Here is a 27,711-nt window from a genome sequence, read left to right on the forward strand (position 1 = left end):
GTGTTAGTGCTAAGCAATATTATTGCTTTCAGTAATAGGCCGTATACTTTTTCACTTTTAAGAGGCCATGTTGGCAAGGGTTGCAAGTCCCTGTTGGTTTTTGCTCACCTTTTAAAAGCTATTCACAAAACATTAAAAATGTAAACACAGATTAAACCGTCAGTATCCGTCACATACACACTTATCCCAGAGCATATTGTGAAAGAGTAGCGCGTTCCAACACAGCCCACTCTACAGCCAGTTTTGCGCTGGAGCCAAAATCTGAAGTCAACTCAATTGGCAGAACCACTCACAGTATTTATCCCAGTGTCAATGAGATCAGAATGCAGACTGCTATTGCTATACCCAGCCAAGGTTCCCAGGGGGCAAACAAACTCATCTATGAGAATCAGCTTTGCCCCATATGTCATGCTTGTGGGAAGAGGGCTAACAACTTTGCCAAAAATAGGAAGCTGCTAGTTACAGGACAAGAAAGTCAAGTAAGGGTGGACTTGAGAACACCCTTGCTCTAAAACCCATATTCAAACAGTATCTTCATTAGGGAAAACAAAATATCACAAAATAGTTATCACAAAAGTGATTTCTCCAACCACCCTCCTTCTGGTCCAAAACAGCTATATTTACTTTTTGTGTCATTTCTCCAGCTTTCTCAACAAGCTTTGTTTTTTCACAATGTATCACACTCATGTGGTAAGGACAGACTGCATTCTTAGATTAGCCCTAGAATTTAAAAACCTTAAAAGGTGATAAAATTAGCAATGCACAGAGTGCTTACAGTGTCCTGGCTCCTGCTTGCTGAAGAACAAAAACTCAAAAGAGGAGACTTTACAAAGGATTTGGTGTTTAGATTGCTGTGATATACAGTATATGCAAATTAATGGCTTAATGCACAACAGGCAATACACATAAGTAATCCTAGGTACAGCTATGCAAAGGCAGGTGATATAGCTCCCAAAACTTAGCCATTGATCGGACAATGACAAACACCCATCTCCCACAAAACCTAGTTGGCAACATCACCATCATTCTTTGGTACCTCTTGGATTGAGGTGGTGTAGGAGGTTGTCTCCACTGTCTGAGGAGTGGGCAGAGCCAGAGAAACATCCTCCTCTAGAGAGGCAGGGCTACTCCCAGTATCTGAGGTACACACCATGGAAGGGTCAGGGATAGGCTCTTACAGCTGTAGAGAGGGAACTGGGGCTTGTGGCTCTTAGCATGGTGACTGGTGAGGTGAGAGAGTTGGTTGAAGGAACCCACCCACACATCAGCCTCGGGCTGTCCAACTCTGGTAGACACATCCCCATCGTGCTGCAACCCTCCTGGGGTCTTCAGCAAAGCATCACCTCGGCATGTTCACTAGCCACAAAACGTTTGGAGTGGGAGGTGGAAAAACAGCAGGAGATGGAATGGAGTATTCTGAAAGCATGCATGGAACCATGACAAATTCTCCCATAACTGCACTCATTTTTTTGCAATTCAAAAGCTTGAATACATGCAAAAACAACCCTTTCAGTAACTGATTCCTCCCACCCTACTCCCAAGATCCAAAATGGCACCCATGCATAAAACTCCCAGTTTTAAATATCTATTTCAGCCTCCAGAGACTTGTTGGCTTTCTCAGCTATATGTGGACCAGAATGTCAGGAAATCATGAAGTCAGATATGTCAGTAAAGCCTCCTAGGCAAACTTAGATATTTTGGCGGGGTGTGACTAACGGTGGAGCCAACTAGCGACAGTTCCATTGCGTTGGGCTTCCAAATGACATTTTGGAGAATACATTGAAAAACAACAACGCAGACCCCTTGCTCCTCTCAGAACTATGCATGTGTCATCCCATCAAAAGGTGAACGTTTTTCATCTGTTGCCATGACAATTATTTCAGTGTATCAGTACAAATACAGACAACATCTGGAACTAATGGGATAATGAAGCCACTCAAGAACAGCGTTCCACTCAGCATGAACATTAAGAGAAGCCATAAATACAGCCATTCTGGCTGAAGAGCGATGGCAGTTTTGATGCATTTAAAAGCATTCACATATCTGTATATGTTCTGTTCTTCACGCGTTATTTGTTTTTAGAGAATCATAAAATGTTGTCTCTGTATTCTTATGGCATTGGTCATAACAGTAACATAATTAGACACAATGGATGTCAAAATGTCTAAATCTGTAGGGTCATGAGTGATTGAACCTGGTTCCTTCATGGGGTATCTGCCTTGAACAATGTCTCTTATGCTCCTAATGAAGAAGTATTCCATACCCCAAAGTTCTCTGGATGTTAGCATGCCTTCCTCTGAAATTTGTCTATTTCTCTGCTCGGGGTCATTCAGTTGGGGGGTGGGGTTGATGTTCTGCCTATTCAAGTATGATGCCTAATGGCTGATGCATTGTGGTTTTTACCAAAAGCAAACATTTAAAAATTCAAAGCATGAAAACTACTGAAAATCTGTAAAGGAGAGAATCTAACTTTCTATCATCACAGTTCAAAGTAATATTTATCATCTACCCCTATATTTTTGCTGATTACCTTTAAGAAAGCATACATTTTTCTTTCCTTCTCAAGTCAAATCCATTTTAATATTGGGGTCAGGCCATTAAACCAGAACATATTACATTGGTTTGTATCTCAGCCAGGTTTCTACAGTTAATATACATATGCTGTTTTCAAGCAAAGCACAGTACAAGGAAAAGGATTTCCTAGCATCTTGGAATCTTAAGAACCAAAATAGAAGGTATACCATATATGTGATTAGGCCAGGCTTCCTCAACCTGGTGCCCTCCAGTTGTTGTTGGACTTCCATCAGTCCCAACAGCATGACCAATGGTCATTTATGATGGAGGGTGACAGGTTTTCCACCCCTGTAGTAAGGATTGCTAAATCAAAATATATGAAATGCTTTGGGCATTCTAAGGTGCTATATAAAGGTGAGGTATCATTATTAAGTACTATGCTCAATTAGATGCTCTGTCCCTAGCTAAATACCCCAGTACTACCATCAGAATAACAAAAAAATCTGAGGCACTAGAACAAGTAGGTAACATTGCTGGAGCTAAAATTACCATTTGCCATATGATGTCTGAAAGCATCCTCAGGGAGGAGAAGGCTATGCAACCTGCAGTACCAGAGGCAGTATGTCTCTGAATACTGGTTGCTAGAGATAATGAGTGGAAAGAGTGCTGTTCTGCTCATGCTATGCTTGTGGGCTTCCCAGGGGTGGGGTCAACTATTTTTGTATCCTGATTTTCCCCCTTTTTTTCCTATGGACCTATCCACACTTACCTTTTGCTCCACTAGTTACAGGCACGGGGGGGGTGTCTGTCTGTTTTTGCCTCAGGGCTTTCCTCATGAAATAATAATAATAATAATAATTTATTATTTATACCCCACCCATCTGGCTGGGTTTCCCCAGCCACTCTGGGCGGCTTCCAACTGAATATTAAAAACAATACAGCATTAATCATTAAAAACTTCCCTAAAGAGGGCTGCCTTCAGTTGTCTTTTAAAAGTAAAATAGTTGTTTATTGCCTTGACATCTGCTGGGAGGGCGTTCCACAGGGCAGGCACCACTACCGAGAAGGCCCTCTGCCTGGTTCCCTGTAACCTTACTTCTCGCAATGAGGGAACCGCCAGAAGGCCCTCGGCGCTGGATCTCACTCAGTGTCCAGGCTGAACAACACTGAAAGCATGCTATTTAGCACTCAATAGGAGCAAACATCAAATTGAGTTTTCCATGAATTGATGTTTGCTCCGATTGAGCTTTAAAGAGTGGGTTTTCATGGGGAAAGCTCTGGAGCAAGAAAAGGGGGAGGGGTGCTTTAAAGTGCGCACCATCACTGGAAAGAGAGGAGGAAAGGTACGTTTGCATAAGCCCTAGGTTTAAATTTCATCTCTACTTGTTGTAGCAGATCATGAATAATGGAACAACCATGAAACCTTTTCTCCTACTAATATCCCACCCACACCACTTCTCACCCTATTTTTCAGTGCATTGTTTGGTTGTCAATTTCTAGCCAAAACCCCCGAGAATTTTTCTCTGGGATTTTGTATGTTGTGCAAGCCATAGTGTCGGCGATGCAGCACATTCCCTGGAGGAGCTCATGCGAAATCAATTAGATAGCCTAATTAGTTTTCCAGCTCACTGCAATTTTGTCAGATGGAGAGGTGTACCATATATAGGTGTTTTGTGCAAAGGAAACACAGAGACCAGAAACCATGCTTCTCTGTCGCAGTCTGGGTTAGAGCTTTGCAATATACGTAGGGTTACCAGACGTCCCCATTTCCCGGGGACAGTCCCCAGATTTGCGAGTAAGTCCCTGGACAAACTCCATCCCCGGGACGTCCCCGGATCTCATCTAATGTCCCCGGGAAACGCAGCAGTGGCAGTATTTCAGCAGCCTGGAGCAGTTGGCTCTGGCTGGCTTCAGGAGCTGCTCAGAAGTCCCCATATGATGGTGGTGCAGGAGCTCTAAGATGCAGCTTCCGGGCTGCCTCCACCTTCCCTGACACCAGCAACTAAGCTGTGAAGGGAGGCTTCATGCTGCCTATCAGAGCTTGCGTGCAAGCAGGAGGGGGCAGGGATCTCCCAGTTAGGCTTTGGGAAGCCTCCCTTCCCAGCTGAGGGATCCCCGTCCCCTCCTGCTTGCACGCAAGTACAAATGGGATTGGGGCTGCTCCGATGAGAAGGGAGGCATTGCGCAGTGTGAAGCTTCGCTTCCCAGCTGAGGGATCCCGTCCCCTCCTGCTTGCATGAAAGTAGGAATGGGATTGGAGCTGCTCCGATGGGAAGGGAGGCATCGTGCTGCCCAAGCCTTACCACCACCACTGCCGCTCTCGGCCCTCCTTCTCCGCCTTCCACGCCTGACGCACTGCGCACCGCTTCCCCACCACCACTACCACCACTGAAGAACCAACAACTCGGGGGCTGCCCAGGCTCATGGAGAAAGGAGATAGAAGTCTCAGAGATGATCAAGGCAGTGGCCACCCCTCTGCCACTGCCACTACTGCAGCATCAACACCCCAAACGTGTGATAGATATTTATTTATTTATTTATTTAAAGTGTCCCCGGATTCATTGAAAAAAATCTGGTAACCTTACAATATAGGAACTGTAAAGGTACAAGGGACATGGGAGAATTAATTAGACCCAATTGGTACTGAGAACTCCATCAGCACTAACTGTTCTTCATTATGAGCTGTCAGCTTTATACCATTTCCATGAAAGGGGGAAAAAACTGAGCCCCTGCAAGTGTAATGTATTGATATTATTATACCCAATAAAAAGGGTCTCAGAAAAGTTCACTGTTGGGAATGCCATGCATGCAGAAAGTTATGTCATCGTCCTCAGCTTATTTCTTTGTAGCCAGCTACAGTAAATGCATACTCAAAAGTACAATACAATAAAAATATAAAACAACCACCACCCAGGCACACCATGAATCACACTTTATGCATTCATGAGTCGCATTTGTGCTTTCACAACAAACACAGCTGTCGAACCACAAACAACTGTTCACACAACAGGCTTTTCCCTGGAAACAGCTACAGCTGTGCCAGAGTTCTTACAATTGTTTTCCAGGGTGGGGCTTGTTGGCTCAGCCCTCTGGCTCCTCAATAGGCAGAAGTTCCCCAGGTGCAGGAGCAGGGCTGGCGAGGCTCAAAGTGGTATTCAACTCCAAGCCAGCAATGTCCCTATTACTGCTGGGACATTCCCAAAATGAGAGCAGCACTAGGTTTTGGAGCTCTCCAATCCTGCCCACTTGTCCTCTTTCTCCCTACCAGTTGCAACCTACTTGGCCTCACAAGTTGTTATTCTGGGTACATCCTAATGCTTCTGCCACACTAGCTAACTAACCCAGAAGTTGCTAGCATGCCACTTCTGCATAGCCAAGAGGCGCAAGCTGGCATGAAACCTCTTTTCAGGGCTGAAAAACTGTTTTTGACCAACGCTACACATTTCCTTGTCTCTCCATTTTGAGTAATGCCCTCTTCTTTTTCTCCAGGCCCATTTTGCTTTTGAGTAGTAGCAGCAATTGATATTTACAACCAGCTTTCTTGTAGTCAGTAATAAGACCAAAGGCCTGGACCACCCAGCTGCCAGCAGTGATCCTCCACTTCTCTCATGGCTAGGGCTGCCATACGTCTGGATTTTCCCGGACACAACTGGGATGCGGACAGCAGAATGGCATCCAGGTGAATTTTTACCAGACGTATGGCAATGGGGGTAATTTTTTAAAAATCCATAAAGATTACAAAAAAAAATCTCCAAAACTTAATATTCCAGGGGAGATGTGTGTGTGTGTCCCCCAACAACAACAAAAAACACTCAACAACTTTGTCTGGATTTTCACTTTTGGGAATATGGCAACTCTGGTCATGGCTGGGCGATGGCCAGTAGGTTGGAGGGATTACATGCTTGAGTTCCCCTTCCATGCCTTAAGAGCAAGAGATTATACAATCTTTCTTGTAATATTTCCCATGAGAAAGAGTTTCTCGGGTAGCGCTGTGGGTTAAACCACAGAGCCTAGGACTTGCCGATCAGAAGGTTGGTGGTTCGAATCCCCGCGACAGGGTGAGCTCCCGTTGCTCGGTCCCTGCTCCTGCCAACCTAGCAGTTCGAAAGCACATCAAAGTGCAAGTAGATAAATAGGTACCGCTCCAGCGGGAAGGTAAACGGCGTTTCCATGCGCTGCTCTGGTTTGCCAGAAGTGGCTTGGTCATGCTGGCCACATGACCCGGAAGCTGTACACCAGCTCCCTTGGCCAATAAAGCAAGATGGGCGTCGCAACCCCAGAGTCGGTCACGACTGGACCTAATGGTCAAGGGTCCCTTTACCTTATATTCACTGTTCTCCTCCTAAGTGTGGGGAAACTTTGCCCCCCGCAGATGTTGCTGAACTACAACTCGCATCGATGCTTGCAAGCATGGATGAGGCAGTTGTACTTCCAAAACTACTGGCAGGCCAAAACTTCCCCACACCTACCTATACTATAAACTGAATAATTTTCCATTCTCCCGCAGGTACACACACACACACACACACACCGTCCATCTTTCTATTAGCGTCAATTTTCAATCATTTCTAGCAGGGCAAAAAGTGGGAATTCTACTTTAAAACACCAAGGCTAAATTCACAGCATTCCTTTAAAGCTCTATGATACCACTTTAAGCAGTCATGGCTTCCTGCAAAGAATTATGGGATCTATAGTTTCCTATGGGTGCTGCGAGCCGTTGGGAGACCCCTACTCTCCTCCCAGTGCTACAATTCCCCAGGAGTTCCCTGTTAAGGAGGATTGTTAAACCATTCTGGGAATAGTCACTCCATGAGGGGACCAGGGGTCTCCTAGCAACTCTCAGCACCCTTAACAAACCACACTTCCCATAATTCTTTGAGGGAAGCCATGACTGTTGGAGGTGGTGTCATAATGATTTGAATGTATGGTATGAATGTGGCCTGTTGTGGAAGTACCTAAAAAGTCAAAACAGATGAAGAGGCCTTTATTTCGTCTTGTGGCAAAATCTGCAGGGGTGGGCAGTAGCAGACTGCCAAAATCATTGGAAGAAACAATCACCCGGTGTCAGCTGCAAGACTACAAGTTTTTATCAGACCAATGATGAGACTAAAGTGGCAATTATCCTATACTTACTTACTTGGAAGCGAGTTCCTACTTCTGAGTAGGAATAAGCAAATTTCTTCATTTCTCATTTCTCCAGTCTTAAGCCCAGTTCTCCACACTTCCACATCAGTTTACAAAAATATATTATATATAGCAAAAGTTCTCATGAAAATTCATTAGCAAATCTCTCCTAAAATGTACATGTTTGTGTGCAATTCTGTGTGCAATCTTCCCATATATTTTAAAATGTTGTTTTTCTCTAATGTATACATATATGAGCACATTTTTTTGCTGAAGGGAATGCTACCTTCAGCAAAAAAGGGTTCTTCACTCCTGCAATAGCATTTATAAACAGGGTTGTGAGGGGAAGATATCACCCTCTGTATGTTGTTCGACTCTAAACTCACAACAGCCCCAGTCAGCATGGTCAATGGTTCCACTGGCTCCAGCTGCACAGGGGTCCAGGCACCCACAATTTTTTTGCTGTGAGTGCCCAGCTTCTGCCCAACGCCACCGCATGCCACCGCCCACTGCCTTACCTCTGGTACTTTGGCACCACAGTAGCAACTAGGCCGCAGCCTGCACTTCTGCCGTGGGGCCTCTGTTGGGACCTTCTGTGGCCGTGGGTGCAGCCGCAGTGGGCCCCAACAGAGGCGAAGTCTCAGGCCGCAGCCCAGTTGCCAACACTGCGCACCTGTGCCATCATGATGCACCTCAATGTCATGACGGCACAACACACACACACACTGGGCACCCACAGTCTGGGGCCCACGTTGGCGCCACTGGTCAAGGATGAAGAAACTGTGGTCCAGCAACACATGGTTCTGCGCCAATGAGCACTGTAATGTAAACTATGTATTTAAAAAAAGAAAACAGTTTCTTCCAAAATGAACTATGCTAAATGGGATGGATAGTTCGTGTTTTATTACATTATTCAGATTACACTAAATATTATTCTTATACATCTCTTGCCCAAAGGACAATTTAAATCACTGTGCCCATGTCCCTTTACGTCTTTAGAGTTAAAGAGAAGAAATTACAGAATTATACAACAAATTATATATATTGTCAAAAGTTTCCCTGCAGGAGTTCTGGCCTTGCAAGACTTAGTACTATCTTTGCCAATTTAAACGTTTGCTTAGGGGGAAAATTGTTTTTTTAAAAAACCTTTATATAGAGAAAGGATATTTGGAGACCTAGAACAGCGATTCCCAAAGAGAGGGTTATGCCTCTGTGTTGATCACAGGCACTTGACACGATATGGAGAAAGTTTGATATGCTTATGTTCCATTTAAATAAATTTTTAAAATGTTATGATCCTAGGACATTACAATAGTGTAATATAAACCTACGTACTGTAAATGGCATAACTGCAGAATGGAGACTTTAGCTTGGCGTGAGGACTTGGTTTCGATCAGATGGATGAAACAGGGACTGAAACTTGGGAAGAGATGTGGGTTTTCAGAGCAACAGAGAAAGTATGTGAATCTGGGTGGCTGGGTTGGTGTTTTCAAGCATATTCAATGGAGTGCTGAACTCAGGAAAGATTCATGGGCGGCTTCTATAATTTTAGGGATAGGGTGGCATGAGGAACAATCAGGAACTCTCCTTCCTGACAAAATCCTATTCCCATTCCACATAATTGGGCCCCGCGACACCTCTTCACTGCGTTGGCTACCTCTAGAAGGTCAGAAGGTCGGTGGTTCAAATCCCCGCGACGGGGTGAGCTCCCGTTGCTCGGTCCCTGCTCCTGGCAACCTAGCAGTTCGGAAGCACGAAATGCAAGTAGATAAATAGGTACCACTCCAGTGGGAAGGTAAACAACGTTTCCATGCGCTGCCCTGGTTCACCAGAAGTGGTTTAGTCATGCTGACCACATGACCCAGAAGCTGTACGCCGGCTCCCTCAGCCAATAAAGCGAGATGAGCACTGCGACCCCAGAGCCGCCTGCGACTGGACCTAATGGTCAGGGGTCCCTTTAACTTTATTTTATTGCATTCTAGTTGTTGACTGTTCTTCTCATTAAATTAGGAACACAGGAAGATGGCTTATACTGAGGTGGAATCCAGAAACATAAAAAATGATGTGAAAATGCTTTTTTAAAAAAAGTTTTGAAAAAGTATATTGAATTTGCCATAGCTCACCATCGCCATCTCATGTCACATTTGTATAATGCACTTTACAAAACACTTTAAATGTTTTATTTGCAACTGTATAGCTGAGTCCTGAGTCAGACCATTGGGTCCATTTAGCTCAGTAGTGTCTACATAGACTGGAAGCGGCTCCCCAGGATTACAGACAGGGATGTCTGCTTTACCTAGAGATGCCAGAGATTTAACCTGGAAACTTCTGCAAAGCAATGGTGAACCATAGCCCTTCCCATTTGTGATGTTTCAATTGAGTTTTATCATTTTCTGTACCTTGCCCTGTGGATTATGTAATTGATGAATGATGGAATATAACTGCAAATAATTAAGAAATAAATGATAATGTTATATAATTTTTAAGTACCTAAGAGAATGCTTGTGTGTCTCTGTGTGTGTGTGCTGTATATATGGAACAGCAGCCCTGCCTGAAGGCTCACAATGTATGCAGTGCTTGTAGCAAATCATTTCATAGAATCATAGAGCTGGAGGTTTCTGTTCCTTTTCAGCCTCTGGGCTGGGGCTTAAGCCACAAGTTTGCTTTTGAACGATTCTGCTTTTCTTTCTTCATTTGATTACAGTAAGCTGTGTAATAGAGGGTGGAGGCCTTTGCTTGGTGTCCAAAGAAAGTGAGTAATAATTGACCTAATGTACAGAGCATATGAATAAACTATTCTTTTGGTTAAGAAATTTATGCTTTACAGGGTGTGCTGGAGTTCACATCCCTCTTCCACCCCCCCTCCCCATCTTCCAAAATTGCTTAAAATGCTCAGCTGCTCTATTAAATTTCTAATTCAACAAAAGAGTCAAATGCAAAGAATGCATGAGATAAAAACAGTTTGATTTGAATCCAATCACTGGGGAAAGGAACTGGTCTGTCTTGAAACAGCTGTTTAGAAAATTTGATCGAAATAACTGTCTCCCTTCATGGTGGTTCATATCAGGCCCCAAATTACAGAACACTTTACTTGGCGGAACTGACAAGAAGACACTGCAGAGGTTCAGATTGTCCCCTAGATATACAAGGTGTTATGGTTTGCTGTGAGGAGGGGAGGTGGTTTTTGTCTCCTTCTCAGCTGACCTCCTGAGTAAATTCAGGACCTCTCCTCTACATAGTTATTAGAGCTGGCGTTGCTGCAGAACATTTTCTCTGCCTGAAATACTTTTTTTAAAAAATAGCAAATCAGCTGTTCTCTAGGAATTCTAAGAAATGACAAGGTGCATTGTATCGCACCTCCGAAACAAAATTTAATGCTGCTTAACAGTGGTGTAGCGTGGGGGGTGCAGGGGGGGCCGGCCGCACCGGGCGCAACATCTGGGGTTAGGGCAAATCCATGGGTTAGGGGGCGAAAATCCACGGGTTAGGGGGCGAAAATTACTTGCCTTGCCCCGGGTGCTGACAACCCACGCTACGCCACTGCTGCTTAAAATCCAATTGCTGTTGACCAGCAGCTCAGCCGAGGCCCGGCTGTTGCACCTGCTTTCTTCCTCTCTACCTTTACACGCACAAAAAAATACCTGCAGGGAATAAGCAGCTTACATCCAGGCAACAGAAAAGCCAGCTTTCATTGCCCAGAGGCTCGCCTGAAGGATAGCTGTTGTGCCTGGCCTCTTCCTCTCCATAAAACCATAAAACACCTGCTGGCTGAAGTTGATGGAAGTTGAGACTCCAACAACATCTGAAGGGCCCTAGGCTCCCATCACTCATTATAAAAGCTGCTATGCATCTCTACACAGACCCCCAAATGCATGGAAGCAGTTTTATGTCCAGCTTACTGGGTTGGGGAATGCAAACAATAGTATCGAAGAGGGAATAAGAATATAGGCATGGCTCTGTGCCCTAGTGAAGCACATGGGTATGCCACAAATGCACTCTTCCCGTTGCCTCTGACATCTGTGCAAGGGGTTGACCACCTTATATTTTAGCCGAGGGATCAAGAAGCTGTGGCTCTCCAGATGTTGGACTCCAAATCCCATCAGCCCCGACCAGCATGGTCAATGCTCAGGAATGATGAGAGTTGGAGTCTAACAGCATCTGGAGGGGTATAAGTTACTCTACCTCATTTTAGTCTGGTATTTTTATCTTTCATTTCCCCCAGTGAGCTTAAGGAAGTGCACATGGTTTGCTCTCCTCCAAATTAAAATTTCCAACGGCCCTGCAAGGTAGGCTGTACTGAGAAAGAGTGACTGGCTGAAGGCCTCTCAGTGGGCTACATAGCTGAGCAGGTATGTGAATGTAAGAGTTGAAATCTGCATTTTGCCCAGTAGAGCTGGCATAAAGGTAAAGGGACCCCTGACCATTAGGTCCAGTCGTGGCCGACTCTGGGGTTGTGGCACTCATCTCGATTTATTGGCCGAGGGAGCCGGTGTACAGCTTCCAGGTCATGTGGCCAGCATGACTAAGCCGCTTCTGGCAAACCAGAGCAGCGCACGGAAACACCGTTTACCTTCCCGCCAGAGCGGTACCTATTTATCTACTTGCACTTTGACGTGCTTTCGAACTGCTAGGTTGGCAGGAGCAGGGACCGAGCAACGGGAGCTCACCCCATCATGGGGATTCTAACCGCCGACCTTTTGATCGGCAAGTCTTAGGCTCTGTGGTTTAGCCCACAGCGCCACCCGCGTCCAGAGCTGGCATACGTCCGGTTTAAAAGAAAAGCTTTAACAATCAAAGAAAAGCCCCAAAACTTTTAGGAATATGGCAACCCCAAGGTAGAGGCAAATTTTAACTCAGTGACACTCTTTGGTTCTGTTGGGGTTTTTTGGGTGGGGGTACAACTAAAGCTTTGTTTATATTTGCAGGTAACCTTCAGAAAGCCCCTTGTTCTGTTGTGTTACTAAAGGTAGTCTTCCCTTCTAACATGACACTGTTTTTGCACGAATGGGTTAACAACTTCTAAATGCACCACCACAAACAGTTACTTGGCTCATTTCTGATGAAGAACTAGATCAAGATACAACAGAACCCAACTTGGCTTAAAGTACAAGCAAAGCATTTAAATAAATCAAAAGTAATCATAGACGTTAAAACAATATATGCAAGATAATAGTGACATTAGATAAAACAAGTCTGTTTGCATCCCATGATTCTGCACAAAACTTAGGAAAAGCATGTAGTTTGGAAATGACTGAAGAATTCTGTTTTTGCTTTAGTTAAGACACACAGAGTTCCCAGTTCTCTTAGCTATCGTTATAGGTTTCAGGGGGGGGGAATGCTTTATGAATTTGGGGGGGAAGGAAAGCTGAGCAGAATTTGCTGCAGTCATGGTTTCAAATGCCTTAAATAACTCATTGACTCCTCCATATTAGCATAAATGAAACAAATTAGCAAGTCTCTGCTATCCAGTTTGTAGACTGGATACAGACTGCACAATTCAGCTTCCCTTGGCATAGACTGAGGTTAATGGCCGGGAAATTTGGGGAGGTACTTTTATCAGTGCAGATGCATATTGGCCAAGTGTGTACACACAACTCTGGGTTGCTCTTCCCAGATAATCTCAGGTACCATTTGACAAGGCGAGATATGTTTCTCTCATGCTGTAGACAGCTCCCACAAGGATGGTTTTAGTGCGCTGCACTGATGCTCACGGCTGTGCCTCAAGGCACGATGGCAGGAACTGATGGCATGGCAGCATGACACATGCAAAGGAGAAAATATGGCTGTGTGGAGACCAGGCAGCCTCACTCCCTGTCGCAAATCAGCACTGGCTCAGGATGAAATTACTAGCCTGCAGCATGAAATGGCAAAATACATCTGGGAAGCTGCAGAGTTGGGCATGCGGCTGGTAGCCTCTAGTCAGTACTCCTTATAAAGTGTGCCTTCTACTGACTCAGAAGGAGCAGCAGTGGCATTAAGGACAATCTGTAGAACAACAAGTTTGTTTGCTTATTTATTTCAAGTTAAGATTTGAATAGGAGAAAAATGGAGACTGTACAGTGGTACCTCGGGTTAAGTACTTAATTCATTCTGGAGGTCCGTTCTTAACCTGAAACTGTTCTTAACCTGAAGCACCACTTTAGCTAATAGGGCCAGGAGGCTACTGCCACGCCGCCGGAGCACGATTTCTGTTCTCATCCTGAAGCAAAGTTCTTAACCACGGTAATATTTCTGGGTTAGCGGAGTCTATAACCTGAAGCGTATGTAACCTGAAGTGTATGTAAACCGAGGTACCACTGTATCTAGCTTGGAAAACCTGCAACGTAATCTCTGGTGGCAGGGCAAGCTTTGTGGATACACTGCTGTTGTCGAAAACAGATTCTGCAGTGACTATGTAAGTAAAGAAGTGCAAGCCCACGAAATATTTTGATGCCTGATATTACTTGCCATATCTTTTCTAGTGGCCCACTGATCTCCTCTTCAGCTCCCAATTGCTTTTTCTGCCTTTGAGTCCCAAAGCAAAATTGGCATGCAGCCTAATTCTACATGTTTACTCAGAAGGAAGTCCCATTCAGCTGACTGAAACTTACTCATTGATTGAGACTTACTCCCTGGTGTGTTTAGGTTTGCAACCATAATGTGCAATTTTACACACACCTACTTAAAAGTAAATGCATTGAACTCAAATGCACTTAATTCCAAGTAAGGAATTGAATCTTTAGGGAGATACATACATTTTCACAGTGATTTTTTTTTAAGGGTTTCTGAAGCAAAACACTTTACTGTCTGTAACTGCTGTCGTGCTGTAAAATATAATTCAGGCATTTTTATAAAACAAGAGGAAGGTCTTTTGCCTTGCATGAGATTGCTGAGGATGGGACTGACTGCAAGGTAAAAAGGCAAGATGAGGTCATTCTTGAAGTTGTAGCTGGGAGGGTTAGGGAGTTCCCCAAACCCAAGCCAGCAAAACACACACGTATGTCCAGCCAATACAGTAAGAATCTTGGTGCAGGCTTTTGAGACACAAACAACAAATAGCTAGACAATATAAACATTTGGGAGGCTGTTCTTAGGGGGTGGGAGCTGATGTTCCCACCGAGCTGATGTTCCCATCCTTCTTAGCTGTTTTAATACCTTGGCACAAATATTTTTCTTCTTCCTTGCTTTATGCACACAGCTTTGCAATTTAGGCCAGCTAGGATCCAAAGTAATGCCCGTATGGAGGGAGGGGGATCAGAAAGGTGATTTAAAACCAAACCGTCTCTATCCCTAGAACTGTAGCTGAGTGTTAGTTCAGAACAAGACAATGAAGCCCCCAAATTTAGGGTGTTTTGTGCCTGCACAGCAATTCAGGATTTTCCAGACTCCTGTAGTTCAGGTTCATCTCTCGCTCTCTCCTGGTGGAGAGAATAAAAAACTTTCCTCGTGTATAAGATGAATTCTGCAGAAAATGAAATAAATCTGCCTTACGTAGTAGATGTTGATGGTTAGGAGTTTACTCTCCAAGAACTCAGTAAAATTTGTTCCAGAAAACACTTTCGCCAAATGCCGTCCCAACATACACCCAAAATTTTAACCAATAGTTAAACACTCTGCCTGTAAGTGTTTAACTATTGGTTAAAATGTTTGGGCATGTCGTAGCATCATTTCCATAAACTTAGGAAAGGGGCTCCCTTTCCAAATGTAAGTACAGTGAAATGAAAAATTTAAGTGTCCCTAATAGAGTTCTTAAGGGACGCGGGTGGTGCTGTGGATTAAACCACAGAGCCTAGGACTTGCCGATCAGAAGGTCAGTGGTTCGAATCCCCACGACGGGGTGAGCTCCCGTTGCTCGGTCCCTGCTCCTGCCAACCTAGCAGTTCAAAAGCACATCAAAGTGCAAGTAGATAAATAGGTACCACTCCAGCGGGAAGGTAAACAGCGTTTCCGTGCGCTGCTCTGGTTCACCAGAAGCAGCTTAGTCATGCTGGCCACATGAACCGGAAGCTGTACGCCGGCTCCCTTGGCCAATAAAGCGAGATGAGCGCCGCAACCCCAGAGTCGGCCACGACTGGACCTAATGGTCAGGGATCCTTTAATAGAGTTCTTAACACTCTACTCTGAATATCTGGACAAAGCAATCCTAAACACGGATCCGTACTGCCAGGCAGGGGGTTAGGATGGAGCAAAGATTTTTCTTCACCCGCTCCACCAGCAGCAGAGGCTCCACCCACTAGTGGCTGTTGTCCATGGGGATTGGTAGGGTAGAAGACTGGGAGGCCAACAGTAGGTGGAGTCAATGACAAGTGGCTTTGGAATGTGGCTCCACTGTTGTATTCAGTCTGACTGCTCTCTGGCCATAAGGTAAGTTTGCTCTCCAAATCAGGGATGAGGAACCTGTGAACCTCCAGATGACGCTGAACACGAACCCTGTCATTCCTGACCATTGTTCATGGTGGGTGAGGTGGCTGTGGGTTGTGAGTCCAAGAACATCTGGAAAGCCGCAACTTCCTTATCCCTTCGTCTAAGTTCCCTAATGTTTGGATGCCCAAAGATCTGAGTCTTATGCTCCCTCCTCAACATTTCACCAGAAGTGTTCAATTGGGATTGTCTGTCTAACATATGCTTTTTCTTGGCAGCAGAACATGACTCATCGGCAGCACACAGACTCAACAGACGCCACATGCAGTAAAGAACGAACACAAAATTTTCAGTATTGGGAGCACTTTGACAATCTAAGCATTAGATCATTTTCAGATGGCTGACGTTCTAGAAGTGACACGGTTTACTGATGTCACAAACCAACCCGGAAGTAACTGCAAGGGTGGCTGAGTTTTTATCAATAGCATCTGGTGAATGGCACAGTTTAGCAGGAAGAAACTCCAGTGAAAATCCTCATTATTAGATATCTCTACATGCCTATTTATTTGTATATATTTTAAATTTTTATATACGGATGTTTTATGGTGGCCTATATTTGTAAAGCTTTGGCAAAGTAAGTAAAGAGCCAGTTTTTGAAAACTTGCTGCTTAGAATTAACCATCTTTTCTGACACGCTTTGTGGAAATGAATAATTATTCACATCTTTATGGTAAATATTTTGTCAACTGAGCTGATATTGACAGATTTCCACCACCTGCTTAAAAAAAATCTGTTTCCCCCCAATGTTTTCAAATATAACACTAAGGTTTCTTGTTAGTTTACAGCTCTTGGTTTGTCTAGAGAAGACAAATCATAGGCCCAAGTGGAGACAACACAGTATGTCAAATACACAATACAGTTTCATGGCTTCACCACACAACACACAGTACTACAGTGGTACCTCGGGTTACAAACATTTCAGGTTACATACGCTTCAGGTTACAGACTCCGCTAACCCAGAAATACTACCTCAGGTTAAGAACTTTGCTTCAGGATGAGAACAGAAATCATGCTCCGGCGGCGTGGCGGCAGCAGGAGGCCCCATTAGCTAAAGTGGTGCTTCAGGTTAAGAACAGTTTCAGGTTAAGAACGGACCTCTGGGACGAATTAAGTACTTAACCCGAGGTACCACTGTACTGGTTTCAACCACATACTTCTCCATTCTCCTTCTGAGAAGCACTGCCCAGATCAGGAACGGGGGTGGAGGAAGAATCTGCCATAATAAAATAAAACTGGAAAGTAATTCTATTAACCTATTTGATTTCTCCTACACACAACATGTCAAAGCAAGTAAGCGATCTAGGAGCCCACCACAATCACCACAAAGTCCTCATTATTTTTTTCTGCAAGTGAATTGATTTTTTGCTTTCTGAAAATTCCAATTTACCCCTCTGCAGTCACAAGAATTCAGTTTCCTCTCTGGCAAAACATTGCCTTGGTCAAACAGATGCTGAATTCTATACAAGACCCAACTCTTCTGCTCTTTAAACTGTGCATATTTATCTGCATTTACAAAAACGGGAGGCGGACTTCCTGTTTAGAGCCTTCCCGCTACTTTGCCAAATTAGAATATTTGAAGATCCAAATTTTCCAGTCTACTCACGGGTAGTTGTTTAAAGTCCAATTTCCACAGGAAAAAGTCAGCGCTCTCCGGCAACAGCAATGCGGCTTCACTCCGTGAAAGAAGCAGTCGATTCAAAGCACCGCGCCACTCACCCCACGTCGCTCCGGATCCCCAAAACAGGGTTTCCCCACGAGTAGGGGAGGCGCAAGAGGTGCCAGCCGAATCCCAAGTTCACAGGCTTCTCCCGCCTGTGATTTCTGTGGGTCTCCGCCTTCGCCGTGGCGGTCAGACCCTGCTTTTCACGGAGCAAATTCCTCCCAATCGGAGGAGCTCCGCCATTGCCGGAGGCGTCAACCCGGAAGTCCTTTTCTACCCTTTCTGGACAAAGTTGCACTATTTAAGCAATCTTGAACTCTAATATGACATAGTTCAATGTCAACCTAAGGTTTTGCAAGGACCCTGAAAAAAATGTTAGATTTGGGCTTTCTAGCAGCTAAAGTTTAGCAAAGCTTCAAAACCCCAAGGATGCATATTGTTGCTTTTATAAAACGTTTAGAAATATAATGTAAATGAGTGCAGAAATCTGCATCGGGGTATTTGGGGTGTACGCAACTACATCCTACTCAGAGAATACTTGCTAAAATTACTGGACCTAGTGTGTCTTATCCTGAATATGGCTAGCATTGGATACAACTCTTTGCAATGACAGAGGCTAGAGATTTGAAAACTGAAAGGAAAACCCCCACTGCCTAATTCTAAACCCATTTACTTATATGGAAGACGCAGTTAGATTAATTGATCTCCTTTCCAAGTAAAAGTGCTTGGGATCACAGGTCAACAGCAACTCTTCTGAGAAATAAATGCCATAGAGTTCAGTCAGGGATACTCCTAGCAGAGACAGGCCCTGGTGGGGAGTACAAAAATGTGTAATTTCTAATGTAGCTATTGCAGTAGAGGGATTGGGGGGGGGGCGATACAGCTCCTTGCCAAGGGTGCAAGGGATTCCCAGGTAACTGCATATAGAGCGACAGCCTAGATCTCCCTTTCTGAGATTTTTCAAAGAATCTTTTACTTTTTATTCAAACAAAAGATCCCAAAGCAGATCTTCGCCTCCATATAGCACATTCAATACAAATTCTGCATTCTCTGTTTAACAGTTTGCAATCAGATTGTTCTCTTATATCATCTACTTCATTCCGTATACCTTATTTAGGCCTCTTTCCCTACAGTCCTATTCCAGTGCCAAATAGAACAAGCAGACACAAAAGAAATACAGGAAAGCTACTTGTTTCTTACAAAACTTCCAGAGATCAGCTGCAAGTGTGAACATATCTATTGCAAATGTTATTAATCATTGTTGAATAGTCATTTCCTCCCTTTCACGCACACATACGCCATCATTGCAACTGCAAATTCAGCTTATTTTTTTTATAATATTTATTGAAATTTTACAAAAAACAAAGGTTTACAAAATACAAAGAAAGCATATAAAAAGAAAGAAGTCAGAAAAAACATACAAAAATACATAAAAAGGAAAAAGAAAAAAGAAAAATAAAAATACAAAATGCAAAAAGCAAAAAGCAAATAGGTAAGAAAAAAAAATTAAAAACAAATCCGTTTTTTAATATCTATAAACTCATTTGCTTGTTTCCTTGACCTCCTCACACCTCCCCTTTTTGTATTCCCGTTTACATAATCAAATCAGCAAATCCTTACCCTCTTTCATTTATCTTAACTCTATATCTTAACATATTATGACTATATATTTTCGTCCATTATCAATCCATTTTTGCATATTCTTGTTAACTTTGTTGCTAATGCCACTTATTTTCAATCCAGCATCATTTTAACATTCATTAATTTTACAATGCTTCTGCAGATAGTCTTTAAATTTCTTCCAATCTTCTTCCACCAACTCTTCTCCCAGGTCTCGGATTCTGCCAGTCATTTCCGCCAATTCCATATAGTCCATCACCTTCATCTGCCACTCTTCCAGGGTGGGTAAATCTTGTGTCTTCCAATACTTTGCAATAAGTATTCTTACTGCTGTTATTGCATACATAAAGAAAGTTCTATCCTTCTTTGGCACCAATTGGCCGACTATGCCCAGGAGAAAGGCCTCTGGTTTCTTCAGAAAGGTATATTTAAATACCTTTTTCATTTCATTATAGATCATCTCCCAGAAAGCCTTAATCTTTGGGCACGTCCACCAAAGGTGAAAGAATGTACCTTCATTTTCTTTACATTTCCAACATTTATTATCGGGCAGATGATATATTTTTGCAAGCAAATTCAAGCTTAACACAACATGAATTATATTTCCCAACAGAAAATCATAATCAAGCAGTATTTTCAAATTCAAGATCTGTTATTTCTGATACCCCAAAGAGAAATAAATTATGAAGTGGATGCCAAAACTCTCAAATTTGGGTTTCCTCATAGACAAATCAAATAGACAATTCAGAATTTAACCATGATTACTTTTTTTTAATAACCCTGTCTACTTAAGATTAATGGGACGCGGGTGGCGCTGTGGTCTAAACCACAGAGCCTAGGGCTTGCCGATCAGAAGGTTGGTGGTTCAAATCCCCGCAACAGGGTGAGTTCCCGTTGCTTGGTCCCTGCTCCTGCCCACATAGCAGTTTGAAAGCACGTCAAAGTGCAAGTAGATAAATAGGTACCGCTCCGGTGGGAAGATAAATGGCATTTAGGTGTGCTGCTCTGGTTTGCCAGAAGCGGCTTAGTCATGCTGGCCACATGACCCGGAAGCTGTATCCCAGCTCCTTTGGCCAATAAAGCGAGATGAGCGCCGCAACCCCAGAGTTGTCCGCGACTGGACCAAACGGTCAGGGGTCCCTTTACTTTTACTTAAGGTTACAGTCCTAGCTACCCATAATGCACCAGGGAAAAAGAACATCTATGGGCAGAGATCTTTTGATCACCAGGCAGAACAAACAAACAGGTTTTAAACTGGGAACACTCTGACAGTTGAAATAAATAAATAAAAAATCATACCACCACTGGTTGTGTGTACACTTCTTCCCTGGGTAGTCTATGAATTATCTAGTATTATGCTCTTAGTGGCTGTGTTCGGATGTCACAATTAACCATGGTTTATCATTACAGGAATGAATCTAGGTAAGCTTTGGGCTCACAAAGTCTCCCTACTTGCATGGAGGAGTTCTGATGTTTTCCTTTTTAAAATTAACCACAGCTTGTTACATTGTCCAAATCCAAGAAACTGGAGTTAATCTTAACTATGGCTTGTTTGAAAGAAGCCAACTTTAAGCCATTGGTTATAAAGCGGGTTTATTTTGATAAGCCATGATTAACATTAACCGCAGTTTAGGTGGGCATAATGCTAAACTTTGGTTATGAAAGTTCCATTTGAATGAGCAGCAAAAGCTTTCAGTCTCCTCACAGTCACAGCAAGAAGGGAGGGAGGGGTTTGCCAAAGCTCATTCAAGTAATGGAAAACCATAGTTCATTATGACACCCAAATGTAGTCAATGGCCTGATTTAGATTATCATCCAAGGATTCAAATGGTCAAAGGCCTGGAAACAATGCCTTATGAGGAACGGCTAAGGGAGCTGGGCATGTTTAGCCTGGAGAAGAGGAGGTTAAGGGGTGATATGATAGCCATGTTCAAATATATAAAAGGACGTCACATAGAGGAGGGAGAAAGGTTGTTTTCTGCTGCTCCAGAGAAGCGGACACAGAGCAATGGATCCAAACTACAAGAAAGAAGATTCCACCTAAACATTAGGAAGAACTTCCTGACAGTAAGAGCTGTTCGACAGTGGAATTTGCTGCCAAGGAGTGTGGTGGAGTCTCCTTCTTTGGAGGTCTTTAAGCAGAGGCTTGACAACCATATGTCAGGAGTGCTCTGATGGTGTTTCCTGCTTGGCAAGGGGTTGGACTCGATGGCCCTTGTGGTCTCTTCCAACTCTATGATTCTATGATTCAATCGTCCAAACAAAGCCATTCTCTGTTTTGAAGGTGAATGTTCTGCTAATGACTTACTTAATTGAATTGATTTATTCAGAAATACTCTCAATTGTTTTATCTAGAAATACACTATTTCTAAACAGAGAAAATAACAACTATCTGTGAAGTTAACAATCAGTGTGCATTAACTATCTGTGTAGTCATGAAATATTACTGTGAAAGCTTTATATTTTAGAACCTCTCTCACAAAAATATGAAGCCGTTTACACTATACTAGTGTGGCCCTATTGTTCAGGTATCTTAAGAGCTATGCTAGATAAACGTTTATGTCTTTTATTTATATTGAAGTCCAGGAAAGAAATGCAGCGTCACAAGTGTATGTCTTTGTCATCAAATGTACTGCTTAGAAGACAGTTCCAAAAAGGGTTTTCTTGCGGGAGGGGGAATACCAGTAATTATAGGTTATAATACTAGTTTAAATGCAACAAATGTTTTCGGGAAATGACTTGTACTTTTATCTACACTTTGCTTTCCATACCACTCTCAGGGTGCATAGTCTTTTCTGCAAATTATACCAGTTATATAAGAACACAGTAGTAAAGTTGCATTGCTTCAATATTGCCCAATTTGCATTTTTGCCAAAGTTCTTTGGACTTTTTTTATGAGGGCTGCAGACTTTAGTAGATGTAACTGGTAGGATATGCAAATATATATTTAAATCAATAAAATAAAAAGCAATGAGATATTCAGCTGAAATGGTTTGGCAGCCCTGATTTTTACCCTTTGACTTGCTAGACTCACAGGGTGATCAAAATTCTGAAATATATATCCTGCTGCAGAGGAGAGAGCTGAACAGGACCGATGCCGTGAAGGAAAGCCAGACATTGTTTGCACATGCAGTACGTACACAAGGGAGGTACATGCTACAATCTTAATATTTGAAGTGACTGGAGTCCAAGCCTGCTGTCGTCTGACTCAAAAGGAAACTCTGGGTGGGAGCATGATTCTGCCTGTACTTTCCACTGCATTTAGAAACAGAAATATAGGAATCACCAAAGGTCTGAACCTGTGGAGAGCTGCTGGCACTCAGTGTAGATAATGCTAAGCTCAATAGACCAAAGGTCTGCCTTGGTACAAATCAACTTCCTATGTATGTACTTACAACAACTCCCAAATGTTACTAGAAATGCCTTAATACTCTCTCATTTCAGTTTACATCCCTGTGTGGAGCTTCAGTTTGTAATGTAATTTCTTCTACAGTTTGATAGGACTAAATGTCCCTTGAAGTCTCTTCCATCTCTGCAGTTTTCAATGTATCAGCATTAAGTCAGCCTTGCAATCAACAACTTGATGGGCACCTGAAGGCAACCAGGAATTCCATGCAGATGTGTGAATGGGCTGAGCCAGGAGCAACAAATCTCTCCTTTCCTCTGCCATCATTACACTTGATTTCCATGTTGGCTGAGGAGGAAGAGGTGGTGGTGAGGACCATTGGGTATGATAGGGCGGAAGGCAGGGAGACCAACCAGAGAGGCAAGGACAGGCAGAGTCAACTAATTTTGTCTCCATCCTCTTCCCTGTTCAGGGTGCGACTGAGACTAAGGAGGAAGGTGGCCGGCAGTGCCACCCCCTGGACTGGATTTAAGAAAGCAGGTAGGCAATCTGCTGGCTGAGGACAGACTGCATTGGGTGGGGCGGTACCCCATTTGCCCTAACAGAGAGGGCTCCACTAGGAGCCAAGATCCTCTTCTATCTGCCTGTTTGGTAGAAGGCTTTTTATTTTTATTATTAATTTTTATTGATTTTTTCAAAAAATAGAAATTAAACAAAGAAAAACAAAGAACAATACATAAAACTGTAAACACACTTATACACATATTTTCCAAAATGAAAACTAATAAAAATAAAAAGAAAGAAAAGGAAAAATGAAAAATATAAAGACAAAAGAAAAGGTACTTTTCATAACCTGGAATATTACCAAATTCTTGCTTCAAATACTGCAATATATAAATCTTAGTTAAAATATTATAAAAGACTTCCACCGTATTCACCACACTTCTCTTGGTGGAAGGCTTTTTAAATAGCCTAAGAGGCTTGACTTCTGCGTTTCCATGCTGACTCCCACTAACTTTTGTGCGCCTATTTACAAGGCTGTATGCAATAGGCTTGGAATTACTTCCATCCAGTAGCCGATGATGTGATACACAGATATCCCCATAAGTTTTTGTAATAAAGCAGAAATGCTATTTGCCCAATTTTACTACATTAAGGACTTAATATCTAAAGGTGGGCTATAACTATTGTAAACAAATAAAAACATGATGGAATAAAAAGACATTAAGTTTAACAACATGTTTGGAACACAGGCCATCTGAGAGCCATGAAGAGTGAATGAAATGTTTTTAATGAGTTGCAGAGGTAATAGATTCCCATTTCAAAATAATCCATTGGCTCAAATTGATGAGTACTTGTGACTAATGATGGCATCTGTCCACAGGCTGGCTGCTCTGGAGCTATCAAAACTAAGGTTACCAGATTTTTATCAATGAATCCGAGGACACTTTTCAACTTCCTACTAAATAGATGGATTTTGTCAGGGGACTGATTTGTAAATCCAGGGACTGTCCCCGGGAAGCGGGGACGTCTGGTAACCTTAATCAAAATCTTTTTAGTGTTTAGGTTGCCTACTCTATACTCACAAAAATCAGCTGCTGTGTCTTGAACAAACACTGATTTGTTACTCCCTGTTACACTGGTTGGCAAAATGAGCCAGTTGGCTTTGCCACTGGTTGGCAGAAAAAAAAAAACTGTACACAATCCCAATCAAGGTATAAACACCACAAGTCAGAATCCTCCAGATCCTAGAAATCCCAAAGTGACAATCCCATGTGACCACGTGTATTTGGGATTTTTAGAAACGTATAAATAGAAAAGTGGTATGCATCCTTAAGTCTGGCAGTTGTTGATTCAGATTTAATCCCAAAACTGTTTCTCTGTTGCATCTTCAGTACCAGTATCACAAAGGGAAGGTCCACAGTTCAGTGGTAGAGTATCTGCTTTGCAATCCCTGGCATCACCCCGTAGAGCTGAGAGGGGATCCTGTCTGAAACCCTGGAGAGCTGCTGCCAGTCAGTGTAGACAATACTGAGCTAGATGGACCAGTGGTCTGACTCAGCACAAGGCAGCTTCCATTGATTCCCATGAAGTCCCCCTTCCCCTTCACAGAGCTACAGTATGGGAGGGGGGATTAGCTGAATGCAAAAACTGACCTTAGCAGTCAAAATAAGTCAGCATGGGCGTGATCATGTCTCATTCAGCATTTTTTAAGCCTTGCTAATTTCTATGCAGCGACGTGGGTGGCGCTGTGGGTTAAACCACAGAGCCTAGGACTTGCCGATCAGAAGGTCGGCAGTTCGAATCCCCGTGACAGGGTGAGCTCCCGTTGCTCGATCCCTGCTCCTGCCAACCTAGCAGTTCGAAAGCACCTCAAAGTGCAAGTAGATAAATAGGTACCGCTCTAGCGGGAAGGTAAACGGCGTTTCCATGCGCTGCTCTGGTTCTCCAGAAGCGGCTTATTCATGCTGGCCACATGACCCGGAAGCTGTACACCGGCTCCCTCGGCCAATAAAGCGAGATGAGCGCCGCAACCCCAGAGTTGGCCACGACTGGACCTAATGGTCAGGGGTCCCTTTACTAATTTTTATGCAATAAGTTTAGCATGGGGTTAAGACTCGGGCATCTGGCTCAAGTGCACCCCATCATTTTAATGCTGGGTTTAAACAACAAACATGGGGTGCACGGATTTGTTCAAACTTTGTAAGTATACGGACAACTCTGCTCAGAGCCAAATGCATGAGACCTCTCTCTGCTGTTTTCCTCTCTGTGGCTGAACACAGTATAAACAGTCCTTCCACTGCTCCTAACATTTGGCTGCTCTCTGTAACCACCTATTTTTCCTGTGTGGAAGAGTTAACCGTAATGCTGGATCCAATCCTACCCTGGCTTGTAACAGTTTGCATTCAAACTGCTCTCTGTAGCTACTGGAGTTTCTCCCAGGTTTAGGCTTGAACAGAGCCTACATACATATGAGAGAGAAAGGTGGACTTGCTTGACTGAGTATATAATAGTCTGCTTTATATGTAACCCATCGTATGAATTTTCCAGACACCAAGTTAGCCCATTTGTTCAAATTAAAACATACGTTATCTGCAAAAATACAAAAACAGCCAAACGATAACTACAGTTAAACAGCTATTGCTGTCATCTCTCTCCAGAATGCTCTTAAACTTGATTTAATTTCCTTAAACTACTTCGGGCACAGCAGATAAGTAGGGCTGTGTTCTCATCTGGAAACAGCTGTGTGTGTTGCTATGGCTACCCAAGCAAAAAAAAAGTTCACAAAACTGATAACAAACTCATACAAGTTTTAAAGAAGAAGAACTCTGCAAAGCTAGTCAAAACAAAGCACGAGACTTGAGGCAGGATATAACATAACTCCAATACTTAAGTGTAGCTCCAATTGCCAAAACATTGCCCAAGACATTCTGTGTATATTAAACAGCAAGCTAAAATGTACGTGATTGCATTCATTTTACTGGCCAGCTTTTACAGCTGAAAATGAAAAATGAAACAAAATGAACTCCCAAGTTTCCTTTGCCTTTCATCCTCATCCCCATCTTTAAATAAAAAGTATGCAGACCTCCAACACATCTAAATTCCAGCAGGGGTGGCCAAAATTCAGTCCTAAAAGTGCACGTATAGCACTGAATCTCTAAAGTCCTGCACCTCAAATTCTGTACAGGTTCAAAGTGGGTCATCCCTTCATCAACATCACAGTCGTAAATAAAACCTCACACACATACTGAACCATACGATACTGTGGAAACAAAGGCACAACCATTGCTGTGTCCTAAGTACACCAGTGCCTTGCTCCACGTAAGAGAAAGTGTTGCCATCTTCTTCCTGACAATAGGAAATGAAGCTGCTGAGAAGGAGCTATATTGATAGATAACAAATGCTGCACCTGTTGAATTTCTGCCTCTCGGGCAGCTGATTAAAAGCACAGAAGCTTCATCAGAGAGGGAAACGGCAGCCTGACTGTGAGGTGAAAGAGGGAAACTTGGTTGCTTAGCGATCATGGAACAGGCCTTTGCGCCAAGAAGCAATATAGAAGTAAGGATAACGTCCACACATTGCAAAAAACAACAACCTGGAGAATATACCAAAAGGATCTTATGGGAGTAAGGAACACAGACTGCACCTCTCCACTGGCCTCTTCTAAGATTTGAAATAATTGCTCTGTGTGGATTCACCAGAGGGTTATAGTGTCAGAGTAGGTAAGGACATGCTATCCTGGAACTGCAATAAGAGGAAGTACAAATAACACAAATTTATTTCTTCCCCTGCTTTGTTTTAACATACAAAGCTGCCCTGAATCCTGTTGGTAATAAGGAGCTATTTCCTCACTCCATCACCTGCCACAGTTTCATTTGCCTTCTTTAATAAGATTTTCTAAAAAAATAAGTCTTCCAGAAACATATTGTTCCTTCATCTTAATTCATCACACTCGGCAAACAATAAAAAAACCCCAGAAACTTAACTCATACTGACTCATTCAGAAGCTTAACTCATACACAACACATCAAAGTCTGGTTTTTTCTAATGGGGGGGCGGGAATCCCACCTACCTCTTTCACACTGAGGTCCAGTAAAGCCATAAGTGCAGGCACATCTGTTTGGGGCGACACATCTCCCTCCATTAAGGCACCCACTTTCGCAGACAGCTGTAAGTGAAATGAGCAACAGAGTTATTTGGATGCTCCCATGTTTCCATGGCTTTACCCAGGCCTGTAGCTTGTCTTGCTCCAAACCACACACTGTAACCAAAGTTTGGTCCTGGGTTTACAGCTCATGGCCTGTTTGGAGAAGACAAACTATGAGCCTGGGTTCAGGCAACAGCATAGTTTAGCTTAAAGCACCCTAGCAGCAGCAGACCTAAGAGAGAAGTTCAGGGGCTGTGAATCTTCTCTTCAGAGGCCTTCACACTCTCACACTAACCCACAGTTTGGTTTAGTGTTATGTGAGAACCAGCTCTGTGGTTTCAATTGTGTTTTGATAATTGTTTGATCGTTGTATTGTATTTTGGCTATTTTGCTAACTAC

General features: G+C 43.2%; 1 protein-coding gene across 6 annotated transcripts in view; it reads right to left on the reverse strand.

Annotated features, from left to right (window-relative positions):
• Nucleotides 1-27,711, reverse strand: part of FBN1 (fibrillin 1) — a 215,471-nt gene that overhangs the window by 149,355 nt on the left and 38,405 nt on the right. For all 6 annotated transcript variants that reach the window (XR_014541581.1, XM_083586070.1, XM_083586072.1 and 3 more), the window contains exon 6: nucleotides 27,238-27,333. Coding sequence is in view for 5 of the 6 variants with exons in the window: in XM_083586070.1 (XP_083442196.1) it covers nucleotides 27,238-27,333 (96 nt within the window). In the remaining variant the exon portion in view is untranslated. The remainder of the gene's footprint in view (nucleotides 1-27,237; nucleotides 27,334-27,711) is intronic.

The sequence above is a fragment of the Podarcis filfolensis genome (genome assembly GCF_964270895.1).
Source record: "Podarcis filfolensis genome assembly, chromosome: 14".
In the NCBI taxonomy this organism is placed as follows: Eukaryota; Metazoa; Chordata; class Lepidosauria; order Squamata; family Lacertidae; genus Podarcis; species Podarcis filfolensis.